The sequence below is a fragment of the Seriola dumerili genome, unplaced genomic scaffold (assembly GCF_002260705.1).
Source record: "Seriola dumerili isolate Sdu_G_001 unplaced genomic scaffold, Sdu_1.0 BDQW01001601.1, whole genome shotgun sequence".
NCBI lineage: Eukaryota > Metazoa > Chordata > Actinopteri > Carangiformes > Carangidae > Seriola > Seriola dumerili.
This window is the reverse complement of record NW_019175856.1, coordinates 61,194-87,798: the sequence shown is the minus strand read 5'-3', so window position 1 is coordinate 87,798 and position 26,605 is coordinate 61,194. Positions and strand designations below refer to the sequence as shown.

At 40.9% G+C, this 26,605-nt stretch overlaps 1 protein-coding gene across 1 annotated transcript; it reads left to right on the top strand.

Moving 5' to 3' along the window:
- On the top strand, positions 1-26,605 carry LOC111238761 (protein FAM163B-like). The gene is made up of 3 exons (XM_022768437.1): positions 1-628; positions 20,011-20,126; positions 23,956-26,605. Exons 2-3 carry the CDS (start codon positions 20,034-20,036, stop codon positions 24,391-24,393), a joined length of 531 nt encoding a protein of 176 aa, XP_022624158.1. The 5' UTR covers positions 1-628; positions 20,011-20,033; the 3' UTR covers positions 24,394-26,605.

Genomic DNA, 26,605 nt, shown 5'->3' with positions numbered 1-26,605 from the left:
ATGATGATGATGATGATGTTTGCGTAGGAGTGTTTTATTTTGCGGACAGTGTTGGTTAACCAGTCTCTACTGTTCAAACAACTCCAGACAAGCGGTGGATGGAACTGTGTGTGTGTGTGCGGCTGGCTGCCTGCTCCAAACACATCTTCCAGAGATATCACCATTATTATTAGTGTTCGTTATCATTATTGTTGCTGGAGCCTCATTTGGAGTAATTTTTTTTTCTCTTTCTGCGAGTCTGGAATTGGACAGAAAATGTTTTGCATGCGGATGACAAGAATGTGTTGGGAAAAGTAGTCCAGAAACAAAAAATATCAACGTGGACATTTTTGCAAAAGGACGCATGTGCTGTTTTTCTTTTCATTCTTTTTCTTGTTAGTTAATAACTAAAGAGGATCAGGCTCTGGGGAGTTTATTATTTTGAGCCCCCTCTCTCTACTTCCATGTAGCGCGCACCCCTGCCTTCTGCTGATTACTTTACCGACACTGGGGACTTTTCATTGTCGTTGGTGTCATTATTCAGTGACTGAGGTCGACACCAGCCAAAACCAGCAGAGGTCGGGACCTGAGCTCCGAGGAGCCACCACTACCTTAGATGTGACCCGGCGAATTCCTCTTATCTCTGAAGGTAATCATTCCTCACCCTTATAAAAAATAAGGTTGGCGTACTGCTCCATTTACTCATCATTATGTTGTATTTTTTATTAAACGGAGGCTATAGGCTATTGGTTTTAATGGCAGTAAAATAGATGCGTCTGCTTGTCAAGTCATGCTGTGGCGAGCGTTAGAATTGAGAAGTTGGCTGCTTGTTAGAAAACAGATATGATACAATAGATAGATAGATAGATAGATAGAAATTCTCCGATTTCAGCACCATGGACAGATCCACACTTGTATCATTGCAGGAGGAATCTGCTTTTCTTCCCCCTATTTCACCCAGAACATGTATAATTGATGATAGTCCATATACCCAACATTCATACATGTAACAGAGTGTGTCTCCAGAAGCCTTAACTAAAACATGGTCAAAATACAGTAGTGGATGGGCAGGCTGAATTATAGAAACAGGCAGAAGGATAGATGAGGAAGAGATGGGCAAAGGTGAGGGAGAGGTTCAGTGCTTTTGTATGACAGACTTGCTGGCTGGTCGGCTTGCCACATGCTGGCAAAACAGCATGGCTTGTGAGCCACAGCTACTGTCACCAACTGTTAGCCATGGTCACATCCAAACGATTCACTCCAGATATTTTTAGGCAGGGTGGAAATGCATCTCGGGCGGCATTAAGGCCGTGGAATATGAAAAACATTCCACTGAATGCGGTTTAAATGGCAAAAATATTTAAGGCAAGGAACGCGCAGGATGCCAACCCTCGCCTCTGTTGGGTGTTTTGGAAACACTGGTGGATGAAGTAATAGCTAACTAGCTGAAAAATGAACCCAAAAGTGTAGCCAGGAAGATTACATTGTCATAAAAATGACTGGGAATAGTTATGTTATAAACCTTCCTTCTTTCTAGCATTTTTGGTATAGTGGAGGAGTGAACCTAAAAGTGTTGGCAAAACCTGAATGTTTGCTACTAAATGCACTATTCCCCACTGCCCAGCCTGGAAAATAAGTGCTTTGAAAGTATCAAAGTAATACAGCATCCCTACCTGTTAGCGTATCAAAACTACATTGTGCTGTTTGACAGTCCAAATTTCAACCTCAGCTAAGGCTCTATTGTATGCTTAAACTACCCAAGAAGGAGTAATCATTCAGCTCTACTGTGTTTGTCACAGTGATTTGGCGTTTTGATTCTCATATGTAAATGTCTCGCCTCTTCCTCGTGCACATAGAAGTTTGAAATAAAATCTTACTACATCCCCCAAATCATTGTCACCATGTACAGATGGGCAACAATCTTGGGAAGAAAAAATACAGATTAAATGATGAGGGACAAATATTCAGGGCATGAAAGGTCACTGACTGTATAGTCATTGTATCTCAACCTAACTACACACCTGTGGGATATTTTGGATCTCTCCGCAGTCATTATCAAAACACCAAGTGAGGGAATATCTTTTGGAAGGATGGTGTTCATCTCTCCAGCTGAGTGACAGAAAGGCCCAGCGCTATTCTAAGAAGCTTAATCAAGGTTTTTCCTTCAATTTGCCAGAGGGGAAGAGGACTGACTGTACTTAGATTGATACCTAGGAGTCCTCTGCTGTATATGCTGTTCATTGAGCTACAGTGAATTCAATTATGATGTCAGTGCTGTTATCATATCATACCATAATACCTAGTCTAAGACAGACCTAAAGATAGGACAGGGAATGACAACAGCGACTAAATTCGTGTTGTGGTCTGTCTAGAAAATAAATACACACTCACACAAACACATACACTGTGAGGGCCTACAACAATGAAAGACAAGGAGGAGCTTGTGTTCCCATGGCGACTTCCTCAGTGACCCTTGTAACAACCTTGGCCCCCTGGGAGATCAGTCATACTCCTGCATGCACACACACACACACACACACAAACACACACTCAAGTCCCCCTCGCAGCGTGACTATGAGTGACTGTGTGTTACTTGTCTGCTAACTGCTGCTGCTGCTGCTGCTGCTCTACCAGCCTCTCAAGTCATTACAGTAGGAGAGAGAAGAGGAGGAGAGAGAGGGAGTTGAAGGACAAGCAGATGAGTAGGATGGAAAAGCAAATCTCAAAGACAGATGGGTGATGAAAAAAGATGGAGAAAGGTGTGGAGAGAGGAACGCATATAAAACAGGGAGAGAGGGATGGAGGAGAGGAGGATGGTTTAAACACTGGTAGAATAGTCAAGAGTGAATACAATTACAGAGGCAGCATATCCACTTCTCTTTTTTTTCGGGGGATTGAAAGTGTACTCACCCATCAGCTTAATTACCTTTAAAATGCACTATTGGGAGGGTAAATTATGATAAATCCGCTGTGGTCGAGATAAAGAGGAGAGAGGAGAGGTGGAGTGGATGGATTGAGACTGGGGGAAGGGAATATGGCTGCTCAGTGATCATGTTAAACAGTCACCACCCGTTCCTCCCTTCCTCCACCCGTCTCTCCTCCCCTCCCCCTCGGCACCACGCTCTCCTCTCCCCTCACATCTACACCCTGACATGCTCACACATCACGCTCATGCACAGACAACAATATGACCAGCACACATGTGCACGCAAGTCGTTTGGTCAGTTGGCCTCATCCCAGTGAGTGATTGTAAAAAACTGAAGCTCATTCCAAGGAGTAGAGGGGAGGCGAGGGAGGCGGGGGAGGAGAACAGGAAGAGGCTGAGGAGAAACAGCAACAGAAGAAAAGCTGCTGTTCCTCTCTGTGTGTCCTTCCTGAATGAATTTTCATTCACATGTGGTATGAATAGTGCCGATAATTGCATTAGTTATATGGTAAACAGAAGCCTTCATTTTCTGTGTAATTAAAGTAAAATTCAGTTTTTTTTCTCTCAGTAAAGGTCATTTTTTCAGTAGTTTTGGCCTTCATTCCTGCAGTTATTAACAGTTTTACTCAACAACTTAATTGCTGTGATTTGAAGGCAGAATGACATCACTAGACTCACTTCACAATTATGCTGCATTCATGTCATAGCGTTCAAACCATAATTACTAGCATCCACGTGAAGCTTCCGACTTGTAATTGTAGATTGTAGATTGTAAATTGTAATTGTAATTGGCAGAATGGCTAGCAGTTGCATCAAAATGAAATTCAGTATTATCACTAATACAATCGATTTAGCTAATTTCACAGGACTTATATTTGGTAACAAACTGCTAAGACAACAGAAGTAGCTAGTTTAGGCTGTTTATTTGGTGTGACCACAAGGTTAACGCTAACCACCTTGGGATAATGCCTGAACACACCCAAGTTGGAATTAAGGGGTGTTTTGTTTGATGTTCCAATTCTGTGGACAACGCCTGAACGTGGCAAAATGAGCAGTCAGATCACCAGACAAGTTGTAAACAAACCTCAAGTTAATTAAGTTAAATAAAACATGTAAGTACACACAACGCTAACATACCCGGTTAAATAGGGAAGAGCAAGTAGTTCTGAGAAGTAGTTCTGTAAAAAATAACATTTTACAATAGACAGTGTGGGATTTACCCGTTTTAACTTCTAAATAAAAACTGAGGATCTCCTTATGACCTGATCACTGCTATTTGTCCAATTGGACTCTGTTGTTGCTATCTCCCCAGATCTGAGCTGGTTAAAATATTCTAAATCAGTAGGAAGGATAGCTGAGGCTATGAAGATAAAACCTATGTTGTGAAAATGTATAATTTTCCTTTAAGCTTTGCACAGCTAACATGTCTGTCTACAGCCTGCAGCATGCTGCATATATCACACACTAAATATAAAGGCAGATGGCATATAGCTGAGACTAAACATACAAATTACGTCTGTGAGTGTAACCTATTTCAAAGACGCTTAGGGGCTTTTACATTACAAACTTTATGGTCCAAAGCCTTTTTTTCAAAGCCTACATGCTCAGTGTAGGATTGACAAATCTGAGCCTGAAAAGTTGCAAACGTCAACACGGTCCTTTTGGAAAGTGATGAAGCAAAAAGAATTTAAGAACACGATAGCTCAGCAAGGTCGTGACGTACTCTGCGAACAAGAGCAAGCGCGCGCGCTTGAGATGTGAGATCCTCATTCATAAATTCCACTCTTTTGCGATGTGTCTAATCTTATTATGCATCTCTGCAATTCTGCCTGACTGCACTGAGCCTCAGTTTTATCAGCTTAGAGATTAGCATACAGTGAGTGAGCTGAGAAAAGTTTGCTCAAGTACAATCAGACCAGAACTTATAAGCATAAACCACCCACTCAAACAACAGAAAAGGCAATGGTAAAATGTCAGTCTGTAATAGCCCGGTCACCATGGTAACTGAAGACCTGTTTGTACTTTTACACACACTGCCTCTTGAGCACTGACCATTAGCACAAACAACCAAGCAACCATCAGCCTTGAGCTTTTAACACATTACCTTCAATTATCTCCACATTTCATAAAAGACATATATACATCCAACCTCTCAAAGGTGCCCTCTGCTGCCTCTTCTTCTTCTTCTGTTCATCACTTATTTCCACATTTTCCTCTCCCTTCTTTCCATGTCTTCTCTTGCCCTCTGCTTTTCTCCCCCTGCCGACTACCGCTAATCTCCTTCATGCTATTTCTTTCCGCCTTGGTCATCTCCCCAGCCTTACCCACTTCCTTTCTTATTCTCCAAACTGTCATCATATGTCTGCTGTTGCTCCTGCATGAACCTTTTGACCTTTCAAGGCAAATGCAAACAGTTAACCGTCAAGCGCAATATTGGAAATATCCTGCATCTGACGTTTCAGCATCTCTTTCTTTCTCTGACTCTCTCTTCCTGTCACTCACTATACGCTCATGGACGCATAAAATTTGTCTAACAAGGATCTTTTTCCTGTAATGACGCCACATACACAGAGATGTGAGCAGTACATTCTTTCTGTATGTTACACACAGGTATGCATGTTACATGTGCCTACCTGTGTGTGTGTGTGTGTGTGTGTGTGTGTGTGTGTGTGTGTGTCAGATAAGACCAAGACATATTCTGAGATAAAGGCATGTACATAAAGCAGTCTGATTTCTCAAGATAAATCCTTTTTTCGGCATTATGTAGATGTTTATCAAAGGTGTGCAGACTTTTCTGCCTAAGCACAGGCTCATGAACACATCACCATCAAGGATGATTTTTCAAAACAGTCTCTGCAACTGCAAACACACAATTTAACTGTGACAATCATAAAAGCACTGAGATGTTCACTGGGCAGGATTTCACATCTCAAGCAAGTTTACTAATTGGCAATACTAACTGCTGCACAGAAAGTCCAAAAACATCCTTATTTTTAATGTTATTGAAATGTTATGAACACATTTGATTATTTCTGCTCTAAAACAACACATATGAGCCTTTTCTGAACTGACCCCTCCGTCAGCAGGACGTCATTGTTTCTCAGTGCCTTCCAAAACCAGATGACTGGTGATGATGATTTTTTTTTTTAATTGATCGACATGTGGTTAAAGTTTTGTTAGGTTTAAGCAAAATATCTACTAGGTAGAAAGCGGAGGGGAATAGCAGTCTCCCATACTGAAGTCAAACAATTCCATCCGCCCTCACCTCCTTTTTCTGAGAGTAAGGGCCAAGGTTTGCCAAAAAAAAAACAAAAAAAAAACAGTTCAGGCAAAGTGTCATGCGAGCACATCAGGAAACAAAAAGTGCTTACAATTGTTATAAAGTGGAGTGAAAAGCCTACTGTCATACAGAGAAGAGGGGTGATGCGGTTATCATTCCAATATGGGCACACGTTTTCTCTCCTGGAAGTCTTTCAAAGTGTTGCACTCAGTTGTTAAAAAAAAAAGAAAAGAAAAAAGTGACAGAAATACTTGCTCTAAGATTGAAAAAAAGAGAGCTTAAAAGAGAGGTTCAGACCTCAGCAGTCACAAGTGGGTCTAAATGTCAGACCGCTGGTTTTGGAAAGTTATACAAACTGTTGGATGCAGCCCCCTCCAATCCAGTGTTGGAAAGGGATTTCAGAAGCTGTTCGACCATCTGACAAGCACTTCTGTTGAAGCGTACGGGTCTTTAGTTACGCTTTGACATCGCACATAATAATTTGCTTAGCTACTAGTGGTCTTTGTCTTTTTAGGCATTTGAAAAAAAACAACAAATGCTGTTCAGTCGCTCTGCTGTGAGTAATGATCGCCATGGCTTGGACAGCATCCAAATTCTGATTATTTATTTTTGCAGCCTTTTATTTCATATTCTTCTGGAAACGGTGATGGTGACTTTAATAGCGATGAATCATCTGGGGGCACGCTGACCTATTATTCAAATCTGTGAATTTGAATGGGCAGCACACAGGAGATCAAGGCCAAAGTGTTTAGTGCAATACAAGTTTAACATTAAGGGCCCTATTTAGGTGAAGGTGCAAAGTATGGAGCTCAGCTCTGTCAACGATGGCTGCATTACAGTATGTGCCTTCTGCTGCACACCTGCTTGGAGCAGGTCATCTACACACACTGACTGAGCTTCATGCCCTCCATCTGGTGTAACTGACATAGTGCTGACACTGGGCACTACAGCAGGTTAGGGGATAGAGACAGAAAAGGTCAGAGGGAGAATAACCCTAGATTTGGTTCTGTCCAAGTTGAGGGAAAAAAGAACTGAAGAACTTTCTAAGAATGCATTTATTATATTTTGTTACTATTTTGTTGTGTATCATCAGTGGATATCATCTCCCACAGTGCCGTTTGCTGTATGCCACAGCCGTGTGATTATTTCATCAGTGCCTCAGATACGTAGTAACTTCCGACTCTCCTGAGACGAGTAACTTCTTGTAAATAGCACGTTTGCTTGAGAAACTCTTGCTTTGAATATGCAAAGTGACACACAGCGGGATCTATCCATCTCTGTGTCACTGTCTTTGCTAGTGAGTGGCACCGCTGCTCAAAGTGATGTTTAAAACAGAGGCCTGCCTACGCTCCCTAAGGCGGTGTACATCAGCTGAACAGACACAGGGAGTGCGAGTGGTGGAGAGCAGAGAGGCAGACAAAGACAGCAAAGCAAATGGAAGGAGAGGCTAAACAGACAGAGATGGGCCACATGGAAAGAGACAGCAAGAGAGCAGGTGGAGCTGAAAACAAAAAGAGAGCGAGAGATGACAAAAAAAAAATGAGCGACATGACTGGCAGTGTGCCAAGAATATGGATGAAGATATGAAAAGATGAAGGAGAGCAGCAGAGCAGCACAGGTGCTCACACAGGACGCTTTTTGCAACAAAGAGGAAGACACAAATATGTATACGCGCACACACACACACACACACACACACACACACACACACACACACACGGGCAACTGCGAGGGAATTTAGCTTATATTGCAAATACCCGATTCTAGTTAAGTCTTGTTATGCTAACAAACAGAAAACTGCTGCCAAGGGACTCCTGTGCCCTCGTCTCTTCTCTTCTCTTCTCTTCTCTTCTCTTCTCTTCTCTTCTCTTCTCTTCTCTTCTCTTCTCTTCACAAACCATATGCTTTGTCAGATGTGCGCATCAGCCACAGCAGCTGGGGTTAAGTAGCAGTGAGCGCTGTGATAACCAGGTTATGATACCATAATACGACTTGACCTTCACTACACCACCTCTTGTTTCACTACATTTACTGTGGCTTCTGGCCATGTGTGTGTGTGTGTGTGTGTGTGTGTGTGTGTGTGTGTGTGTGTGTGTGTGTGTGCGCCTGTGTGTGTGTGCCTGTGTGTGTTTGCCTGTGTGTGTGTCTTTGCAAACTGTAAGTACTTATCTCTGAGGAACTGTATGGTGCATTTTAATGGATACATCTAGATTAAATATCAAATGAAATATCCATTATCCAGTATGAGGATGTTATGACTGATCAGGTTACGTGTCCTTGACTTAATAAGAGCTCAGAACTCTACATTAACACAGTCTGCAAAAAAAAAAACAAAAAAAAAAAACACTTCTCTTTCATCCGTCTCTCCTCTCACACACACAGGCGGACACAGATGCAGGCACTTTTCCTCTGATTTAAAAGAACTGACTTTTAGAGAAAAGAGAACCACCTTCTGTATAGCTGAACTGTTGCCATATCCATCAGGTCGTCTATCCATCAAGAATCGTAGGAGTTGCTCTAAACTTCAAATCAAAGTACAGCAATACCAGAAAATTGATATTCTCATGCATAAATACTGGTTTTATGGGCCCACATTTTCTGTCTGACAAGTCGACAGCCGATCGCACGCTGGGGGTGACCACGCATGACAGCTGTTCACAGCAGGAGGTTTTCACACACAGCAGCAAACAAGATAGGATATGAAGGCTAACATTACCTGTGAACTGTGAATCCGCCTCCTGTGGGTTGTTGCTTTTCTGAGTTGACTGACTCTAAACTTGGAGTGCTGAATCCGGGTTTGAAAGCGAACTAAGGACTCTGAAGGACCGCAGAGATGTTTGATACAAAATCATGCAACCAGTGACATTTAGTGCAATTCTTTATGGAAAATACAGCATTTTTATCTCAACTTACTCCACTCTGCTGTGAAGCCAAGCAGGTCCAGATGTGATCACAGAGGATCATTCTGGCATACATATGTGACATCATTGGGTTGTTGGGTTTCACACATTACATCTGTCAAAGCTGCCAAATGAGACATTATATGTGTCTGTTGGCCTGTTGGCAGCTTATGTGCAACACAAGGAGATGCTTGTGCTACGCTAACTAAACTAACCAGTCCCCAACCCAGGGCTAAAATTATATACAGCATGCTGTTGCTTGGGGAGAGAAGGAAAAAGTCTAAAATTGGAAAGATCTCATTGTCAAGTGTCAAGGAGCAAATGTAATTTAATGGTGTCTTATCTAATTCAGGAAGAGGAAAAGGAATTAAATTTATTTGAGGGCAGTGTATTATCCTGAGCAGACCATGTAGCCGGAGGGAAGGGTTGTCTGTGTATGTGGCTGTTAGTGTGTGTGTGTGTGTGGGTGTGTGTGTGTGTGTGTGTGTGTGTGTGTGTCTGTGTGTGTGTGTGTGTGTGTGTGTCTGTGTGTGTGTCCGTCCTTACATACGATTATACTTTTGATTATTTTGCAATAATGTATTAACCTGTCATAAGGGGAGACTCAGCCCAGTATTATCTGCTTGCTTGGTGTGTTTGCATGGCTAACGTTTTTCACACCAGGAGGTCCTCGCGGAGTTCCGAGTGTCACAACAAACTGTCTCCTCTGTCGCTGCGATTTCTCAGGAGCAGACGTGACAGACACTGAACTTATAAACCAAGGAGTGAACTAGTTCCAGGCAGCATCCAGTGTTACTGGATAGGTTTATGCCGTTCAGAGTCAGAACAGACATAGCTACTCACACACAAACACACAGAGATTATGCATTGCTGAAGGTGAGCAAAATGTGCTGAGATTCGGTTTGTTGCTTTCATTATCGTTATTGTTATTATTCAGTATGAAAGAACACAGAGGGAACGGTGCATAGAGAGTTTGCATAAATATCTCTCAACAGACTGATGCTCTGTCATAAACAGCAGTTTATTTCTGCGGGGCCCCGAGACTCTATCGAGTTGTAGCTCTGCTCTTGTCTGCTGTATTTATGCAGCACTAAGCAGAAACAGTATCTCCTGCTTATGTTATTACAATGAATTTGCTTGAGGTGTGTGTGACTGACTGTGTGTGTGTGTGTGTGTGTGTGTGTGGGGGGGGGGGGGGACAACAAAAATTGGAAAATTAATTTGCTCTGCATCATCAAACATTGCCCTCTGTTCATGTAAAAAAAAAATTACAATCATGCACTCACACACAGACGCAAATTAATATGTGCACTTGCCTCAACTATGACTTGTATATTGAGGAGAGAGATGTGCACACAAATACAACATTCTGTCTATATTCTCAGGTAAACATGTTTTCACTGGATTTGCTGGCTGCAATTGCTGCTTGTCAAACCAAGCCGACATTGATCCATCCATCCGGCGCCTCTGAGCTATCCTTGTGCCTCTGTGTGTTCAGCACTGCTGGCACTAGTCATGCCTCATCAGTGGCTGATTGAGCATGTTGAATCAGTGGCAGAGGCGAGTCAGTGAGATACTATATACATTAGACAGACCTAAGAGGTAATATACCTCAGATTCCAACAGCTGGAGCCTTTTTCAGTTTTTTTTTATTTATTTTTTTTTAACTTTTTTCGATAGTAACTTGTTCTCTGCTCTGTCTGTCAGGGGATAGCTTTTATATACAGATTCCCGTAAAACTTATTTTGCTCCTTTAAGTGTCTAAAACCAATCTATGTGGTCCATGAAATAAAGTGATGAAATTTGCTTATTACTTAGGGCCTATCGTGAAGAATAAGGCAATACACTAACTCTCTTAAAAAGCCTGAACTTGCCCTTTAAGTCCAAATATTTTCATGACAAGAGTTGAAGCGCACTGGGGACACCTTTTTACCACTTGCATCACTCAGTTTCATGGCTAAGAACTGCTCTTCACTCCATCAACTGTGAAGTTCAAAGAAGAGTAATATCTCTGAGCCAGCCTCAGCTCCTACTGGTGCCAAGATTATAGCCTGTCACGCACAGACTAGTGGTATTATTTGCACAGCAGAGGGTAGAGCATGGCATGGCAGAAAGGAGGAGCAGGAAGTGCAGTGGTAGACTGACAAAATGTGATTATATGCAATTATTTTGAGATGATTTGAAAGTGAAAGATCATTTTCCCTTATTTATTTTTTTCATCTACAGTTCAAAATGGAAAGAAACAGGAAACTGTGGCTTTTTCCATTGTTTGGACGTGACACACATCACCGCTTCTTGTACACTGACACGATGAGAGCCTTTACTCGAGCACTGCAGTGACTTATAAAGTCACCCACATAATGTGATTTTTTCCAGGAGCTACACCACTTACAATCACTAACGATCCATGATCTGTTGCATATCAGTACAAAATATCAGAGCTGACTGCTTGCTCCACATTGATTGTGCATGCTAATGCTAATGTACATCCATCATATATTTGATTTACAGTTACCAGGGATACGATGGCGGATTAAAGGAGATGGTTTATGGTTTTGATGGAACTGAACTTGCAGATTATCAAAGAAGCAAAATTAAAATGGCAGTTTATGTTCATCAGAGGTTGTAAAACGATACTTCTTGATGTGTGGTTTGTAGCAAATGAGAAGTTTGTAGTTTTCAACATTGATTCCAATGTAGCAGGAACACCATCCATTTTCACTGTATGAATATTCTTCGTTAATCATAGTGATTTTATCCAAAAGCTGAGATGAAATCCATGGTGGCATTTTTGAAAAATAATGCAGATGACAATGATCCTTTCAAAAGGTTTAATTTGCAAAAATCGGACAACATTACAGTACCACAACATTCCCAAATATTGCTAAAAATGGATTGGAACTCAAATGAAAATTATAAAAAAAAAATCTCTTTCTAAATACAGTACAATCCAAAAACAAAAAAAAAAGAAGCTATCAAACTTTTCTGCTTCCAGTGGCTGTAAAACATGTTTAAAGTTACAGTGGTGCTTCTTACATCAGCATGCAATATGAACTGGAAGAACAACTACGCAAGGTCATTCAGATGGATGAGAGACATTTAGTGAGCTGTATAATTAAAAGAAGACCCCCAGGTCACCGTTAAGTTTTTTTCAAATGTCCTCATGGTGCTATATTCATACTAGCCAAGAGCCATTTTTATGATATATTGTTCACGGAGGAGCACTAATTACAGAAACGTTGCCTAAGCAATGTGAGGGCACATGAGACGGATAAAACCTATTCCTGGTTCCAGTCATGGCTAAAACCAGTTTATCTTTTCTTCACCCCCTCCCCACCCCCACCCCGCCCTCCCTCCTGCGCTCTCTCTCTCCTGACAGTCTTTAGGATTTCCCTGGTACCCAATTCAAGGTCAGAGTTGTGTGAGGAGCTAAGTTGGTCATTGCCTTTCAGTCCAGGGGATGAGGTTGGAGAGCTTTGCCTGAGGCGAGCTGTGTGTTGCCATTATTCTTGGAGGTGGGTGCAGAGACACAAAGAAAAAGCAGCAAAGGAAATTTTTTGCGTATAGTGAAATTTTATGCTAGAACAGGGCGAGCCAGAGGCCTCAAAGGGAGAATCAAATGATGCCACAGTCAGGGTCAGAGCAGCCACACAGGATAATGTTGTGACAAGGCCTGGGGAGGAATTTGTAGGTTTGTCCAAAATAATGTGTATTTTTCAATCTGTTAGTGTGGAAAAGGTGGGTTTGGGAAGATTTCCTCATTTTCAAGAATTTATCATTTTCATCACATGAAGGCCGAGTGAAAAACCTGATATCACTTACATATGGAGATAGTGACACATATTTTCAGACAATATCTCCAGGAAAACATTCACGGTGTTGCACTTAATGTTCAAATGAAAAGTGATACAACTTGTTGTGTAACTAATGAGCTAGAGAGAGAAGTTGAAACCTCTACACAGCTGCCTAGTCCCGGCGCGCAGTCGCTGTGAAATGTCCGGCTGTGCATTAGACATGAGCGTGGCATAGATCGTCTAATCTCGCTCTCAGCAAGAAAGTTAATTTCCCAAAATGTTGAACTATTCCTTGACAGCCATACATGCTGTATCACAAACATGTCTCAGCGGGACATGGTTGTGCTCCAAAGAAAAAATAATGAAGTGCATGATGTGGATCACAGTGACGCTTCATTATCTTCCTGATGCATATACACTATAACTCATCAGTATTTAGTAAGTGATGGTAGATGTGATTAATGGAGATCTGAATTAATTTTAATTTCCTTTTGATAAAATGATACACGCTGTAGGTGGAAGTTATGTAAGGTGTTAATTATTTTGGCAAAGACTAGTTGAATATTCACTGATTGCACAGTTTATTAGAGCGTAGACAAAGACTAATGGAGGACAAAACACCTGATGAAGCATTGGTTATTGTGTCCTTTGTATTATCAGATTGGAGCTTTTCTTCTCCAAAGAGATTTTTTAGGACAGTTTGGCTTGTCTCGTCTCCTTCGAGAACCATATGTGTGTGTTCACTGTGTCTTTGTATATGGCTCCAAAAGTGTGTGTGTGTGTGTGTGTGTGTGTGTGTGTGTGTGGTGAAATCACTCTTTGACGGGCTACAGTTGTAATAAAGCTCATCCCATTGTTCTCAGGGCACGTAATTGTCTCTTGTGTATGACTCGAATCCACCACCTACTGTGTACTTCTCCCCCACTGAACTGAAAGCCTGTCAACAGCCATTATTCCTAGCAAGACCTCTGCTGTGATCCCTGCCATGTTTCATCGCAGCGTGGCAATTTATTCCAAAGCCCACTGTCTGAGCATGTTAGCTAGTACTAAAAATATTGCATGTGAGTGCTTGTGTGTGTTTGTGTGTGTGCGTGTGCTTGTTGCTGTTCTTCTTTCGCCCCTAACCCACTTGTCATTTTTGTGGACGAATACCAGCAAAAGGAGCTGAGCAGACAAGTTTGCCTTTCTCCAGTACTATTTCACAATGGAGTTGCGTGTTTACGTGTGTGTGTGTGTGTGTGTGTGTGTGTGTGTGTGTGTGTGTGTGTGTGTGTGTGTGTGTGTGTGTGTATGTTTGTGTGTGTGTGTCTGTGCGTTTGTCCGTGTGTGTGTGTGTTTGTGGTTAAATAATTAACACTCTTCGTCGTCTTGCTGCAACACATCCCTCACACACTGATCTGATTAAGGGAGCCCCAGGAGAGACACACCGCCTGCCTACCCTGCACAATGACTAATGCTGCATGTACATGTCCGTGTGTGTGTATGTGCACTGTATGTGAGGATGGTTAAGACACCGTGTGTGTACACATGAGTAATTTCCTGTGCAATTGGTTGTGTGCATTATAGTGTTTGTTAGCATGTCAAGATTTTTACAACATTTACTCCTGGCATTGAAATGTTTTGGGTGATCGGATTGCAGTCGGATAGTGCTTGACCACATAACGGATGCATTGAGGACAGATGGTGATCCGATCGGCCCCCCACCTCGGGAGGTGATCAGGGACACATTGTGACCACATAGAACTCAAGTGTAAATGCAATTGTGTTGTCAATCCACATACAACAACTACAGAAATGCGTAATGGCTCACATGACTGTTCCAAACCGGTGAGGTAGCAGCTAGGCAGCTAGCAGCCATTAGCCAGTAAACACACGAAGCAGTCCTCTCCTCAGTCCTCAGCTACGGATGTTATTCAAGACACTCATGGAGTGAAGACGAGACTAAGTTTCTGCTTTCAATTTGTCTGATGAAAGCATACAAGCGAAACTTGGCAATTCGTGTTGCAACCAAGCAATTTATGAACCAATGGCTAAGCAAATGGTGGAGAACAGTGTGAACGGTGGACCCGCGCAAATGAGAGGAGGACATGACATGAGCTGCACAGAGTGATCGGATCTCGATTGGTGTAAATGTAATCAGGTTAAAATCATTTCCACATGCAATCTGGATACGAGACACATTTTAGTGCCAGGTGTGAAAATGAGTCTTTGAGTAGTTTTGTGTTTGTTTTTTGTTTTTTGCAATAGTAATACACAGACATATCACCATACTGTATTACAATGGGACTCGTCTGCCAGTATAACAACTGAAGCATAATTATATTTTATATTTTTGAACCAAAAAATTTTCTTCCAAGAACCTTGCTCGTCAACTGATTGATTTTAAGTTTGCACATAGAGTTACTTTACACTGGAACACTGTTTTGGACTGAGACTTACTGATCTTTGTGATACAGTAGGTGTTCCCACTAGGAACTAGGAACTATAAATTAAACTGAACTAGGAACCTTCATGCACATCTTTTGGGATTGTGTAACCGTGAAGTCTCTCTGGGTCCATTGTTGTTGAAACATTAGTAGATCTGCTTGATAAACATATTCCACTTTGCCCAGCCTTCTGGCTTTTTGGTCACAACCCAAATATTATACTGCCATATTCAGTGAAATTAATAATTCTTGCTGCTTCAGCAGCTGCACAAAAAGATTATTCTTAAAAGTTGGTTTGAATGGAGTATTGTTATGAGCAGACTGTGGGCTGCATTGTTTATATATGTCTTCTAAATCTACAGCCAAGGTTAATGGTGCAACACTTGAGACATTATCCACCTGGTGTCATGTTATTGCTTATATTCCTAGGCTCTTCTACTATACAGCTCTCACTTTAACAGTTTCTTTTTTTTTTCTTCTTTAAAGGTCCCCTCCACTCAAAAACCATCTTTTATCCAGCAGTTCAATTTCTGAAATAAAGCTTCTCTTTTTTTTTTGCTTGATTGCTTGTATAGTTCATAATATTTGTGTGTGATTTAACTTGACTCATATTTTCATTGTGCTGTTAAACTTTAAAAATTAATAAATAATTGTTCATGCATTTTATTATTTTTTTGTATTTTAAAAGTAGCAATTATTGATTTTTTTGATGACTTGGGGCATTGGAACGAGCTGTAAACACAACATTAACATATTATGACCTTATAAAACCTTGTTAATAAATAGCTGCATATTTACACATCCAGCATATGGAGTAGTGTTACCAATATTCACTCTCCTTTTTAGCCCTATTTTAGTCTCTAGCAACTTCAGAAAAATAGCTGGCTCTTTAGCGGCTTAATGTTCCACTGTGTTCACCAGCTGTTTGGTGCTGGGAAGGTGGTGCACAGTGGGTTTTTTCAAAGCTTTTTCTGAAAACAGCTGCCTGCTGCTGTTGGAAACAACGCTGATAAGAACGGCGAGAGTGAACCAAAACAGTGAAGTTGTGGGCCATAAAACTGAAGCTGAAACTCTCCATAGAGCTGAAGGGAACTGCAGATTTAGTGAGGGTGATGTTTCTCTGTCGGTACTGGTGAACTCTTTCACATAGCACTTAGTCATTTGATCCACTGATAATTTTTCATTTGATTTATTATTTATTGTAGCTTTAGGCCCACCATTATCAATAGACAGCTTATTAATATTTGATAAAGTTCTAACTAACTAAGTAAAGACTTGATTAGAGGCCTGCAGTGCTTTACGTCAATGACTCTCAGCTTCACCTGCATGAAGTACTTCAAGTACTATTTCAGACTCTACTCCTCAATTTGCTCTTTTCCTGACACCAAATGTCTCAAAGTCACCCACATTTCCCTCCTCAGTTTAACTCAAACCCTTTAAGGCCAAAACGCTCTGTTCTTGTTGTTCCTTTATATTGATTTGGTTGGTGGACTGTGTGGCCTGCAGATTGGATTAGAGTCCAGATGTATTACAGCTTGAGGGTAGAGAAGCTGCCTTGTGTTTGTAGACAGGGCAGATGGCTACTATAGAGACGGTCTGATCCATTCTAACTGTATAGAGCATCTCTGGAGAGGCATATCACCAGGAAAGCTAATATGGTTTCGACAAGTTACCCACAGAGGAATTCAACATGGTTTAGGTGTTTTTCAGGGTGAGAAGGTCAGAGCTGTCAGTATTTTGGTGAATACTACACACTGGCTTACAGTGAAGTGCATGTGAGAAGGCTGATGGATGATGCTGGAGAGCTTTGTTAGCATCAGGTGTGGAAAAGTGCAAAGTGGAACGCCACTGTAAATGCTATAGCAGGAAGTAAGATGACATTTACAACAGAATGCTCCATATTTTGTGTGATGGCTTTTTTTCAGCAGTTCTATTTTAGGGTGTGTCCATGTCACAGTTGAGTTAGATCTTGACAACACAAGCCTATACTGCTGTGTGCTTGGTGCTGATAATGGCTTGCACCATTGAGTCATAGCTTAGCAACAAGCCTGCTGGCCTATTTTTGGTTTCAGGCAATTATCCACAATGCAGTGTGATTGCGTTGTCCTATGACACTTCCAGATTGTGGATGTAATGAAGGCCTGAAGATCTGTACCCACATGTGTACAATATCTGCAGGATTTTTCCCAAATATATAAGGATGTTTTGTGCTTTTTTTCAAATCATTGTGTGGCGACAATTGTGCAAAGATAAAGAACCAAATATAGTTCTTTTACAATAGTGAGATATGCCAATTACCACAGTAAGAGAGCCCAACAAGACAAACTGTGTTGGGTTATTGGATCGGGGAAAAAACACCTTTTACCATCAAAATATTGTAAGAAATCACAATTTTCCATCCTTTTATTTATATATATATACATATGTGTGTGTGTGTGTGTGTGTGTGTGTGTGTGTGTGTGTGTGTATACAGGATTTACTATACGGTGGTGCCCCTCTTTAACTGATGTTGTTCTTTATAAGTGAACAGGAAAGAGTTCGCAGAGTTGTTGATGGAAACACACTGGCACTTTCCTGCTTTATAAGAAATTATGGACTTACTTTTGACAATTTGAACGACAAATGTTTTGTGATTAATGTACATTACTTGCAAGAGCAAAATGAATATTTAAAGCGTCTAGGCTCAGGGCATCTTATGGTAATCCAGCTGCTGTAGAGACTGAAAAGAGGTAATTAAAGGAAAGCATTGATCTACTAAACTGAGAATGAGGTCAGTTCAGCCTCAAGTCAGTCATACTGCTGAAAATGTTCTTGTAGTGGACTGTAGCTTTCACCCTCACTCTTTTATCTGACATGTGAAACCACTGTCTGCCACAGATTTCCCAGTGTTCAATTTGTAAGAAATATCAGCTACCCGGTTTGAGGAAATTGTTTCTCATATACATTATGACTGATAAGAAGGCAGTTGCTCAGGGAAGCATGCTAAACCCACAGCTACATTACACTACGTAGGATAAATGAATGCAAATGAAACATACATTGCTTTGCACATAAGCAGGTAACAAAAAGAAAGAGTGCAATCACACGGAAACAAAATAGATATAGATAACACTAAACGTAGATCTGCACATGTGATTCAGCTGAGCTCGGTGAAAATTAACTTAAAGCTCAGGGTCACCATCTCCATTTGTCTTTGTTGTGACCTCTGATTTAAGGTCAGACCTCACAGGTCACCCACAGCTGTCCAGTTATCTGTTTCCAGCTGAATAATGCATAATAATCTTTCTCTGTGTCTGCTGTGCACTATACCTTATACCTTTCTGTGTCTATTGAACCTTTCTTTGTGCTCATTGTTGAATCACAGCATGCATCTTATCTCAGAAGATCGTTTGTTTTTCTCTCCTTCACCTGAGATCCCCTTGGTCTAGACTTTTAAATGATCCCTGTTTCATCAGGAGATTAATCTGATTAAGGAAGCAATACTCTCAAAATGCTGTTTCATTGTGACTTTGAAAAACCCTTTCAGGAGTGACCCCAAACATTCACTGACTTGATACATCAATACATTGACCACATATTGGCTGCGTTCCTGACAGCTGATGCATCAGGTACAAATGTGTAACCACTGACCAAGGATTTCTCCAGTACCTGTTATACATCTGCCCATGGACTCTCCATTCAGTGTCTTGGTGTACATTGTTCTATTGTATGCAGTTCTGTATTATGTTTGAAATCAGAGGTACATAGTGAAACATAAATCAAAACCTCAGCTGTGACACCAAACAGGCTCAGCTACATTAATTCAGAGCTTTTTTACCATAGACTTATGATATATTTTTAGTAGATTTTAAGAAGAGAGCATGAACAAAATCCTCACAGATTAGACATTTGTGAATCCTGGGGGCGTGCATAAAAATATCTACTTTGACCTGTCATTCAACCGTGTGTTTTGCATGAATATTTCCCAAATCTAAATATCAGGAAAATTGCTTCTCTTTCTTCCCTCTTTTGTTTTGTTAAGATATACTTATCTTTTTAGTCATCCGATAACCCTGTTTTCCTTTGTTGTCATCTCAATTTTATCTCCTCTTTCTCTCATCCACTCCTCTCCATTTCCATGTACCCTCTGTTTATGTTTCACATCTGTGTCACACCACCGTCTCCATCCCCTCCATCATTTTGTCTCTCCATGTCATATCCATTCATCAAATGACTTGTTCAGTTCATCTTGACGTCCTTTTTCTCCTGTTCGCTCCACGTCAGTTCACTGCTCATTCCGTCTTCGTTTCTACTGCCTGGTCTCTCCCTTCAGCTCCCCTCACTCCCACCATCCATTTACCTCTTAGCTCCCCTGTCAGTTCTGCATCTCATCTTTTTGCCGTTGAACGCTGATTTCTCACACTTCTTTTTTTTTTTCCTGTGTCCCAGTCTGAGATCCCGTCTTTACTATGAACAGCATTTGTAGGATGATTCAATTACGTGTCTCCTAACTGCTGGATAATTCAATAAGCACCACTGAGATGACACACAGTTATAATCTACTTAATGAAGCCACTGTACTGATGAATTGTATGCTTTCTCCTTCTTCATTTCTCCTTTCACTCACTCCCTACCATCCGCTGCTCTTTTCCACTCTTTCTCTCTCTCTCTCTCTCTCTCTCTCTGTCCCTGTCCTGTCATCTTTCCCTCCTCTTGCTCTCTGCAGGGTGTTGATGGAGAGCCATTCGAATGACAGCCGGGACAGTGGTCATCACTGGTGGAATTCTAGCTACAGTTATATTACTCCTTATCATCGCAGTACTGTGCTACTGTAGGCTGCAGGTGAGGCCCCATGCTGCATGACTCTGTTACATTCATTGGTTTTTCTCTTTACGTTTTCAGAGCTGCAGGTAAGCTCTTTGTTGATGGTCATAGCATTGTGTTAAATGGCTGTATAGTCGCTTTTTAAATCTGTGAAACTGTGTTTGTGACTCTCAGTTACAAAGGATGATAAAATCTTTCTTTCAACCAAACATTTAAATTTCTGGGTAGAGCATCTTTCTGTGTCTGTGCAACTGCCAAGGTTGCACAATCCTCCAAACTGTTATCTTAATGGATTTTTTTTTTTTTGCAGCTGTATTCAGAATCACATCCAAATTCAGTGATAGACAGTCATGCTGATTGGGCTGTAGTAGTTTTTGGAGGACTTATAAAGCCCTTTCAAGAGTGTTAGGGCTTTGCACAAGGGTGGATTTTAAGCCATTCTGCTTACCATTGAGTTATGGCCATTTAAATCAATCACATTGCTACGGTGCCACTTGTAGGTGAAATGTCAAAGTTAATATGGGCACCGTTCATGTGCATTTGGCTGCAAACCAAAACATTTAGTGCTTTATAAATATCCACATGATGATGCTATCCATACTTCAACAAGTACAGTCATTTCTGCATCAGCATAATAAGATGCACACAATGATGATGCTAACTAGCTTTGATCATATATCAAGTTATTGAACTAATTGAATTTTTGACCTGATGATGGCGGTAGACGAAAAGTCAGTTTCATGGTGATCATTCCAATAGTTGTTGAGGTATTTCAGTCTGGTACACAGTGGTGGGCCGACCATCCAAATAATGGGCATTGCCATCCATCGAGCCAAGGTGTGGCTAAAATGTACATTTATGGCAATGAAGCAAAAACTCAGCTCTGTGTCAGCAGTTGTTGTTCCTGGTTTTCAGGACTCAGAACCCACTGGCCATCAAATTAGGGATAGATGACAACTGGAACATCAAGTGAATCATCTGTTCTACAGCTGATAGAATAGAAAATGTCCAAAACTACTACAGCAGTGTGAGGAATAAAAGGCCAAATATTCAATAAAGTTCCAATATTTGTCATTTCACACCAGAAAGCAAAAATCGAACTTGTGTTAGCACTCAGCTTTCATCAGCACATCTGCCTCAGTGTGTCTCCAGTTTGAAGCCGGTCTTCTCTACAAATTCTTAAAGTTTAGCTAATCCTCTCTTTGATCCTCATCTCACATTAGCTGTGTTACAGACTTGAGGAAATCCCATTGTGTTGTGCCCATCTTTATTATTTTACAGATAACTGGTCTTAGCCAGGTGCTCTGTATTGTGTCAGAATAAAATGAAAACAGAATCAGGTGAGAAGAAGTTCCCTGTTTTTTATGCTTGACAAACTCCTGTTAGGTTGAAACATCACACTAATAACACCACTAGGGAGCATTACTGCAGTTTGCAGATTTCTGTTCCAACATGTGGATTTGTTTCTATTTTACATGATATACTGTATGTTACACTGGACTAATCCCCTCTGCTGCTTTGACAGCAGTGGAGCATTAACAGTCTTTTTGGCACACAGAATGTGCAACAGACTGAGTGACAGCTCAACCTACACCTATTACATTTTTGTAAATTTATTAATGGAGCGTTTTGACATTTTTGGCAAATATGATGCTTATTCACTCTATGCTGGAGAGTTAGATGAGGAGATTGATACCACCCTCATATAGGAGCTGTCAGTTAAATTTATGGCTACCTTAGCTTAGCAAAAAAACAAAACAAAAGCTGGTTAACTTGGCTCTGTAAAATGGTGACTAAATCCACCTATCAGCACCTTTAAAGCTCACTAATTAGTGTTAAAACCACAATGCTCTGTTTTATGGATGATTATGTGACCTGTAAGTTCCTGGTTGTCTGGCAGCACATTACCTCCCTTACATCAAGCTGTTGTAAGGGGTTGGTAGGTGAATTTTGGTACTATTTTACAAAGCAATCAATCTCGAATAAAAAAAAATTATGTCATTTCTCAAAAGGTCAGTCTTTTGCTTTAACCTTTACCCCAAATCTGCTTTGTCATGTGCAGCTGTACAAGCTGTAATTGCAACAATCTAAAAGCCCCGAAAGTGAACCCTACAAATCACAATGCTTTCCAACCACTCAGACAAAGCAACTGAGCATCTGCACCAACTCCACCACTGCCCGTGTCTCAGGGCCAGAGGCTTTCAGCAACAGAGCTAAAATAGACTGGAACTCTGCTGCCATCACACATGTTTTAAATACTAAAATGCATTTTCACATCTGTGGGACTGAGTTAGATGTGAACCGTAGACAGAAATAAATCCGTTTTAACACTGGGTATCAAGGTACAGAAAAATGTGTGGGAGCAGCTTACTCTTGTTATCAAGTAGTTCTCAATCATTAAACACTGTTATTTCTTTAGGTTTTATCTACACTAAATTCAGGTCTCACCAACCAGCTGCCAGGAATTACATCAGTTTCTGTTAGTCTAGGGACATGAAAAATACATATTTTTCCTTGAGGGAACATAATAATAATCTCATCAAAGAAGTCCAAATTTCTGCCCATAGTGTAAAAATCTCCTTAGAGTATTTTTAAAAAGCTTTGCTCCAAATAGTCAAACGTATATCATAGGAAATAACATAATTTACTAGTATATTTTATTGAACTCAACTGAATTAATGGGACATAATGATGTTATTAGGGTTACTATTGCTGCTAACTCAAAAACAGGTTCTGAAAGGTATAGTGAACAAGACTCTCACTCTATCTTATGGATGTGGTGTTTCTGCACTTCATTCTCCAAACCTGTTTATATCCGGTGGAAAGGGGTGAGAGGAAGTTTGAAATCAAATCAATCAATTGGCCGAAAGTGACTGAATGCTGCAGACTGGGGTTTTGATTCTCAGTGGGGTCAAGGGTACCAGAAATAGTTGCAAGGAGTCATTTGGTTTAACATTAGTGTCAAAAATATGGCTTAATGGTGTTTAAAAGAAGCAGATTACGATAAGATTGGTCTACGATATAATGTGTGCACTGTATATAATGGTTTACAAATCTGGCTGTAAGAGTAATGCAAAAGCAAGATCTGACACAGAAGGATTCAGAAACTCTGAACACGGTCTGAGACATTTAAAAATGTGATCTTTATTTTAAAGAGCTGTGGCTCAGATGCGACTAATCGCAGAGCTGGTGATTCAGTCCTCCTGTTGAAGTGTCCTTGAATGATGCTGATGGTTAGGCTCAGGTGTATTCATGGTATCTTGGTTTCCATGGTGTATCAGTGAATACTGAATGATTTGAATGAAAGGCAAATTGTAAAGCGCTTTGTATAAAAGTGGCAATATAAATGCAATCCAATTACCAAGATCAACTGAAAACTAAGGTAACTTTGCTGGAGGGGAAATTATATATGGTCTGTTTCACTTAGAGCTGATTACAGTTCTTGAGATTCTTATATTTAACAGTAAAATCAAACATGATCCACAAATTATGGCTTCATTTAAGTTGGCGGAATGCCAGAAATGAATTTGAAAGCTACATTTTGCTGATCAGAAATAGCAACCAAATTCTCAGCTGAAACGTCTGCATAAACTGTGATTGTTGAGGATTTGCATCTTCAATAAGGTGACACATATGAACATGTAAGATCAGATTAGTTGGAAAACACCTCATGGAGACATGGTTAAAGATGGGGTTATAATGTGACAGACATTACTTCCCTGAAAAGTGTTTTCTGTGTATAGTGTGCAAACCATAGACAATTGTGGCAATGTGACATTGTTGACAAATGTGCAGATTCATTAATGTAGCCTATATGTGTTTTATCTCATCCCTCTCCCAACATCAGTATTATTGCTGTAAGAAGGAAGAGTCCGAGTCGGAGGAGGAGGAGCCAGACTTTGCCGTTACGTCCCGCCTCCCACCGGTCCACTCCAACCACAACATTGTGGCGGCGACGGCCGCCGCCTCCTCCATCCCAAATGGCCCCGCCCTTTTCTCCACCCCTCCGCTAGCCAGGAAACTGACACGTTCACAGACCTTCTGTCCATCCTGTACACATTATGAGCTGCCTTTCTACCTCCAGCCCCCTCAGCCACAGATCCACCACCAACCAGATGGGTTGAGGAACGGAGGTGACCGGATCAGCTACCGCAGTGTCCAGCAGCAGGATCTGGACCTGCCAGTGCCTGTGAATATTTCAAACTATCGCAAACCAAACCTTGCCCGGTCGGTCACCATGAGGGACATGTTCACACGCAGCTGTAGCATCAGCACTGATGTTTAGCTGGGCGAGGTTGGAACTTGGTGTAAGTTTCTGTTTAAATGGATTGGAAAGGCCTAGACTGGACTGTGCTTGAGTCAGACTTTGTTCATGTCATCTTGACCACTTTAGTCCAGTCTAGTATTGTTTGATGTAGTCTGGTCTCATTCTTCTGGTCACCTCTTGCAGAATGGAGGACTCAGATGGCTCTCAGGACAGCATTTTCAAAGGTACTATGCTCAGGTCCAGGACCTTACACTTGGGCGAATATAGAATTAAAAGTATTTAAAAAATGTTAAATTATCAATAACATGAACTTGTTGTGAATAGTTCTTTTTTTAACAAAAGAATGGAATTTGTTTTAAGATTTGATAAAATTTGTGTAGCCCTTCTTCCCCTGGACTCTTCTACCAATGGCCTGAAAGACAGACAGATTCCCGCCATGTCCAAATGACATAATCGGCAGGGATTTTCTCTCTGCCATAGCTGCTACAAACAAAATATGATTAGGAGACGTCCAGTGTTTCCTTCTCCTATGATGGGATGATCTGTCTGTTCCTCCATCCACAGATTATAGAGATTATAAAATGTCACTCACCACCAGTGGACAGACTAGAGAACGAACGGGGATGTCATGTTTTAGCTGCCACCCACAGACATTTTAGATAGACTTAACTTAGGCCATAATATTTTAAGACATAAAGGGCTTACAGAAGACGTAAAAATCCCTGCTCGTTTTCCACATGCTTTCGTAGAGGTCTCCATTTTGACGAAAGGCTGGTTTCTCTGAGCGCCTGCTGACAACACAAAGTGTAAATACAGTATTCTACACTTAAGCAGAGAGGGACCTCTGTGTTCTTGCAGGCAGGGTGGACTAGGTGCCAAAGGGGGCTGGGTTTTTGCATTTGTGTGCATATGTGTGAGCGTGCTTGCATGCATGTGTGCGTGTGTGTATAACTTGATTGAATGTTGTACTAGAATTCTTATTCCATACAATTGAACACAATCTGTTACCCCTAAGTATACTGAACCCAGTGGTGGGTTGCAATAACATTTTAAACATCTTAAAGGGTGAATTGTCAAGGTAAAGTTTCCATGCGCCACTTTACTCTAAATTCTTGTCAATGCAAAGAATGACCCAAACATTGATATGACAAACTCAAATTGGGTTTGCTACAATGTTGTAAATGTCTATTTTACTGATTTAATGCTATAACACAGGCTCGAGCTGTAGGTGGCTGTCAGAGGCAAAAGGTTTTTACGGCAGCACTTTTAACTTTTAACAAATGTGATCTTTGTTATAGTTCTTCACTTAGGGTTTCAGTTTGTGGACTCTTCACTGCGTTCCTTGTGTTGTCTCTGATTTGCTGATATATGGATTCATGGGCTAAAGATTAATTCACCTTTAAAGACACATCTATAAATATTTAACAGGCCATGGCATACACCGCAGTCGCTCTCTCTTCTCTGACTCGTTGGACTGGGGAATATTTGCTCTTGCTCTGAGGTACTCGGAGAACTCCTTTCTCTGGATTGTTTTTATTTTCCTGCGCTTGGCTGAGCGGCCTGGCTGCAGGGCTGATATTCCGACTGGAGGAAGCAGCGGCTGAGTTTTATGGACACAGGACACACATTTGATGAATGAAATTATTTACTGGTGGCTGTGTGAGGAGTTTGAAGCTGATTGGATTGTCCTTTCTTGGACACTGCCCCTCCCTCCCCCTTCCCCTCAAAATGGATGGTAAATGCTATTGTGCCCCTCTCTCTTTCTCTCTTTCTCTCTCTCGCTCTCTCTCTCTCTCGCTCTCTCTCTCTTTTTCTGTCTCTCTGTTGATTTTATCAGACATCATGCTCATTTATTTTCCCAAAGGGTGAAACAGTAACTGACTTTGTTTTACGTTTTTCCTCTTGTGACATGTGCTTTCCTGCAAATACACTAGAAATAGTTCTCAATGCTATGCTTTCCTTATTTTTGAAACTGAAACTATGTGACAGTTGCACAGGAAATTTAGTGCCATAAAGAATTATGAGAGAAATATATTATTATTATTATTATTATCATTATTATTATTATTATTACAAGTGTATATTCAAATGCAGTGTTGCTTTTAACTTAAAGTATTTGAATTACTTGCTTTATTTTATGATCCAGCTGGTTTTTCAGACTCAGTACAGTACAGCAGAAATGTTTCTGTCCTTGTTTCTAATGTATAACTAACAGACACATTGTTGCTAA

Coding starts and splice junctions, on each gene's coding strand:
- LOC111238761 (XM_022768437.1), top strand. CDS start 20,034: ATGACAGCCGGGACAGTGGTCATCACTGGTGGAATTCTAGCTACAGTT. Junction 20,127..23,955: donor TGTGCTACTGTAGGCTGCAG/GTGAGGCCCCAT, acceptor TCCCAACATCAG/TATTATTGCTGTAAGAAGGA.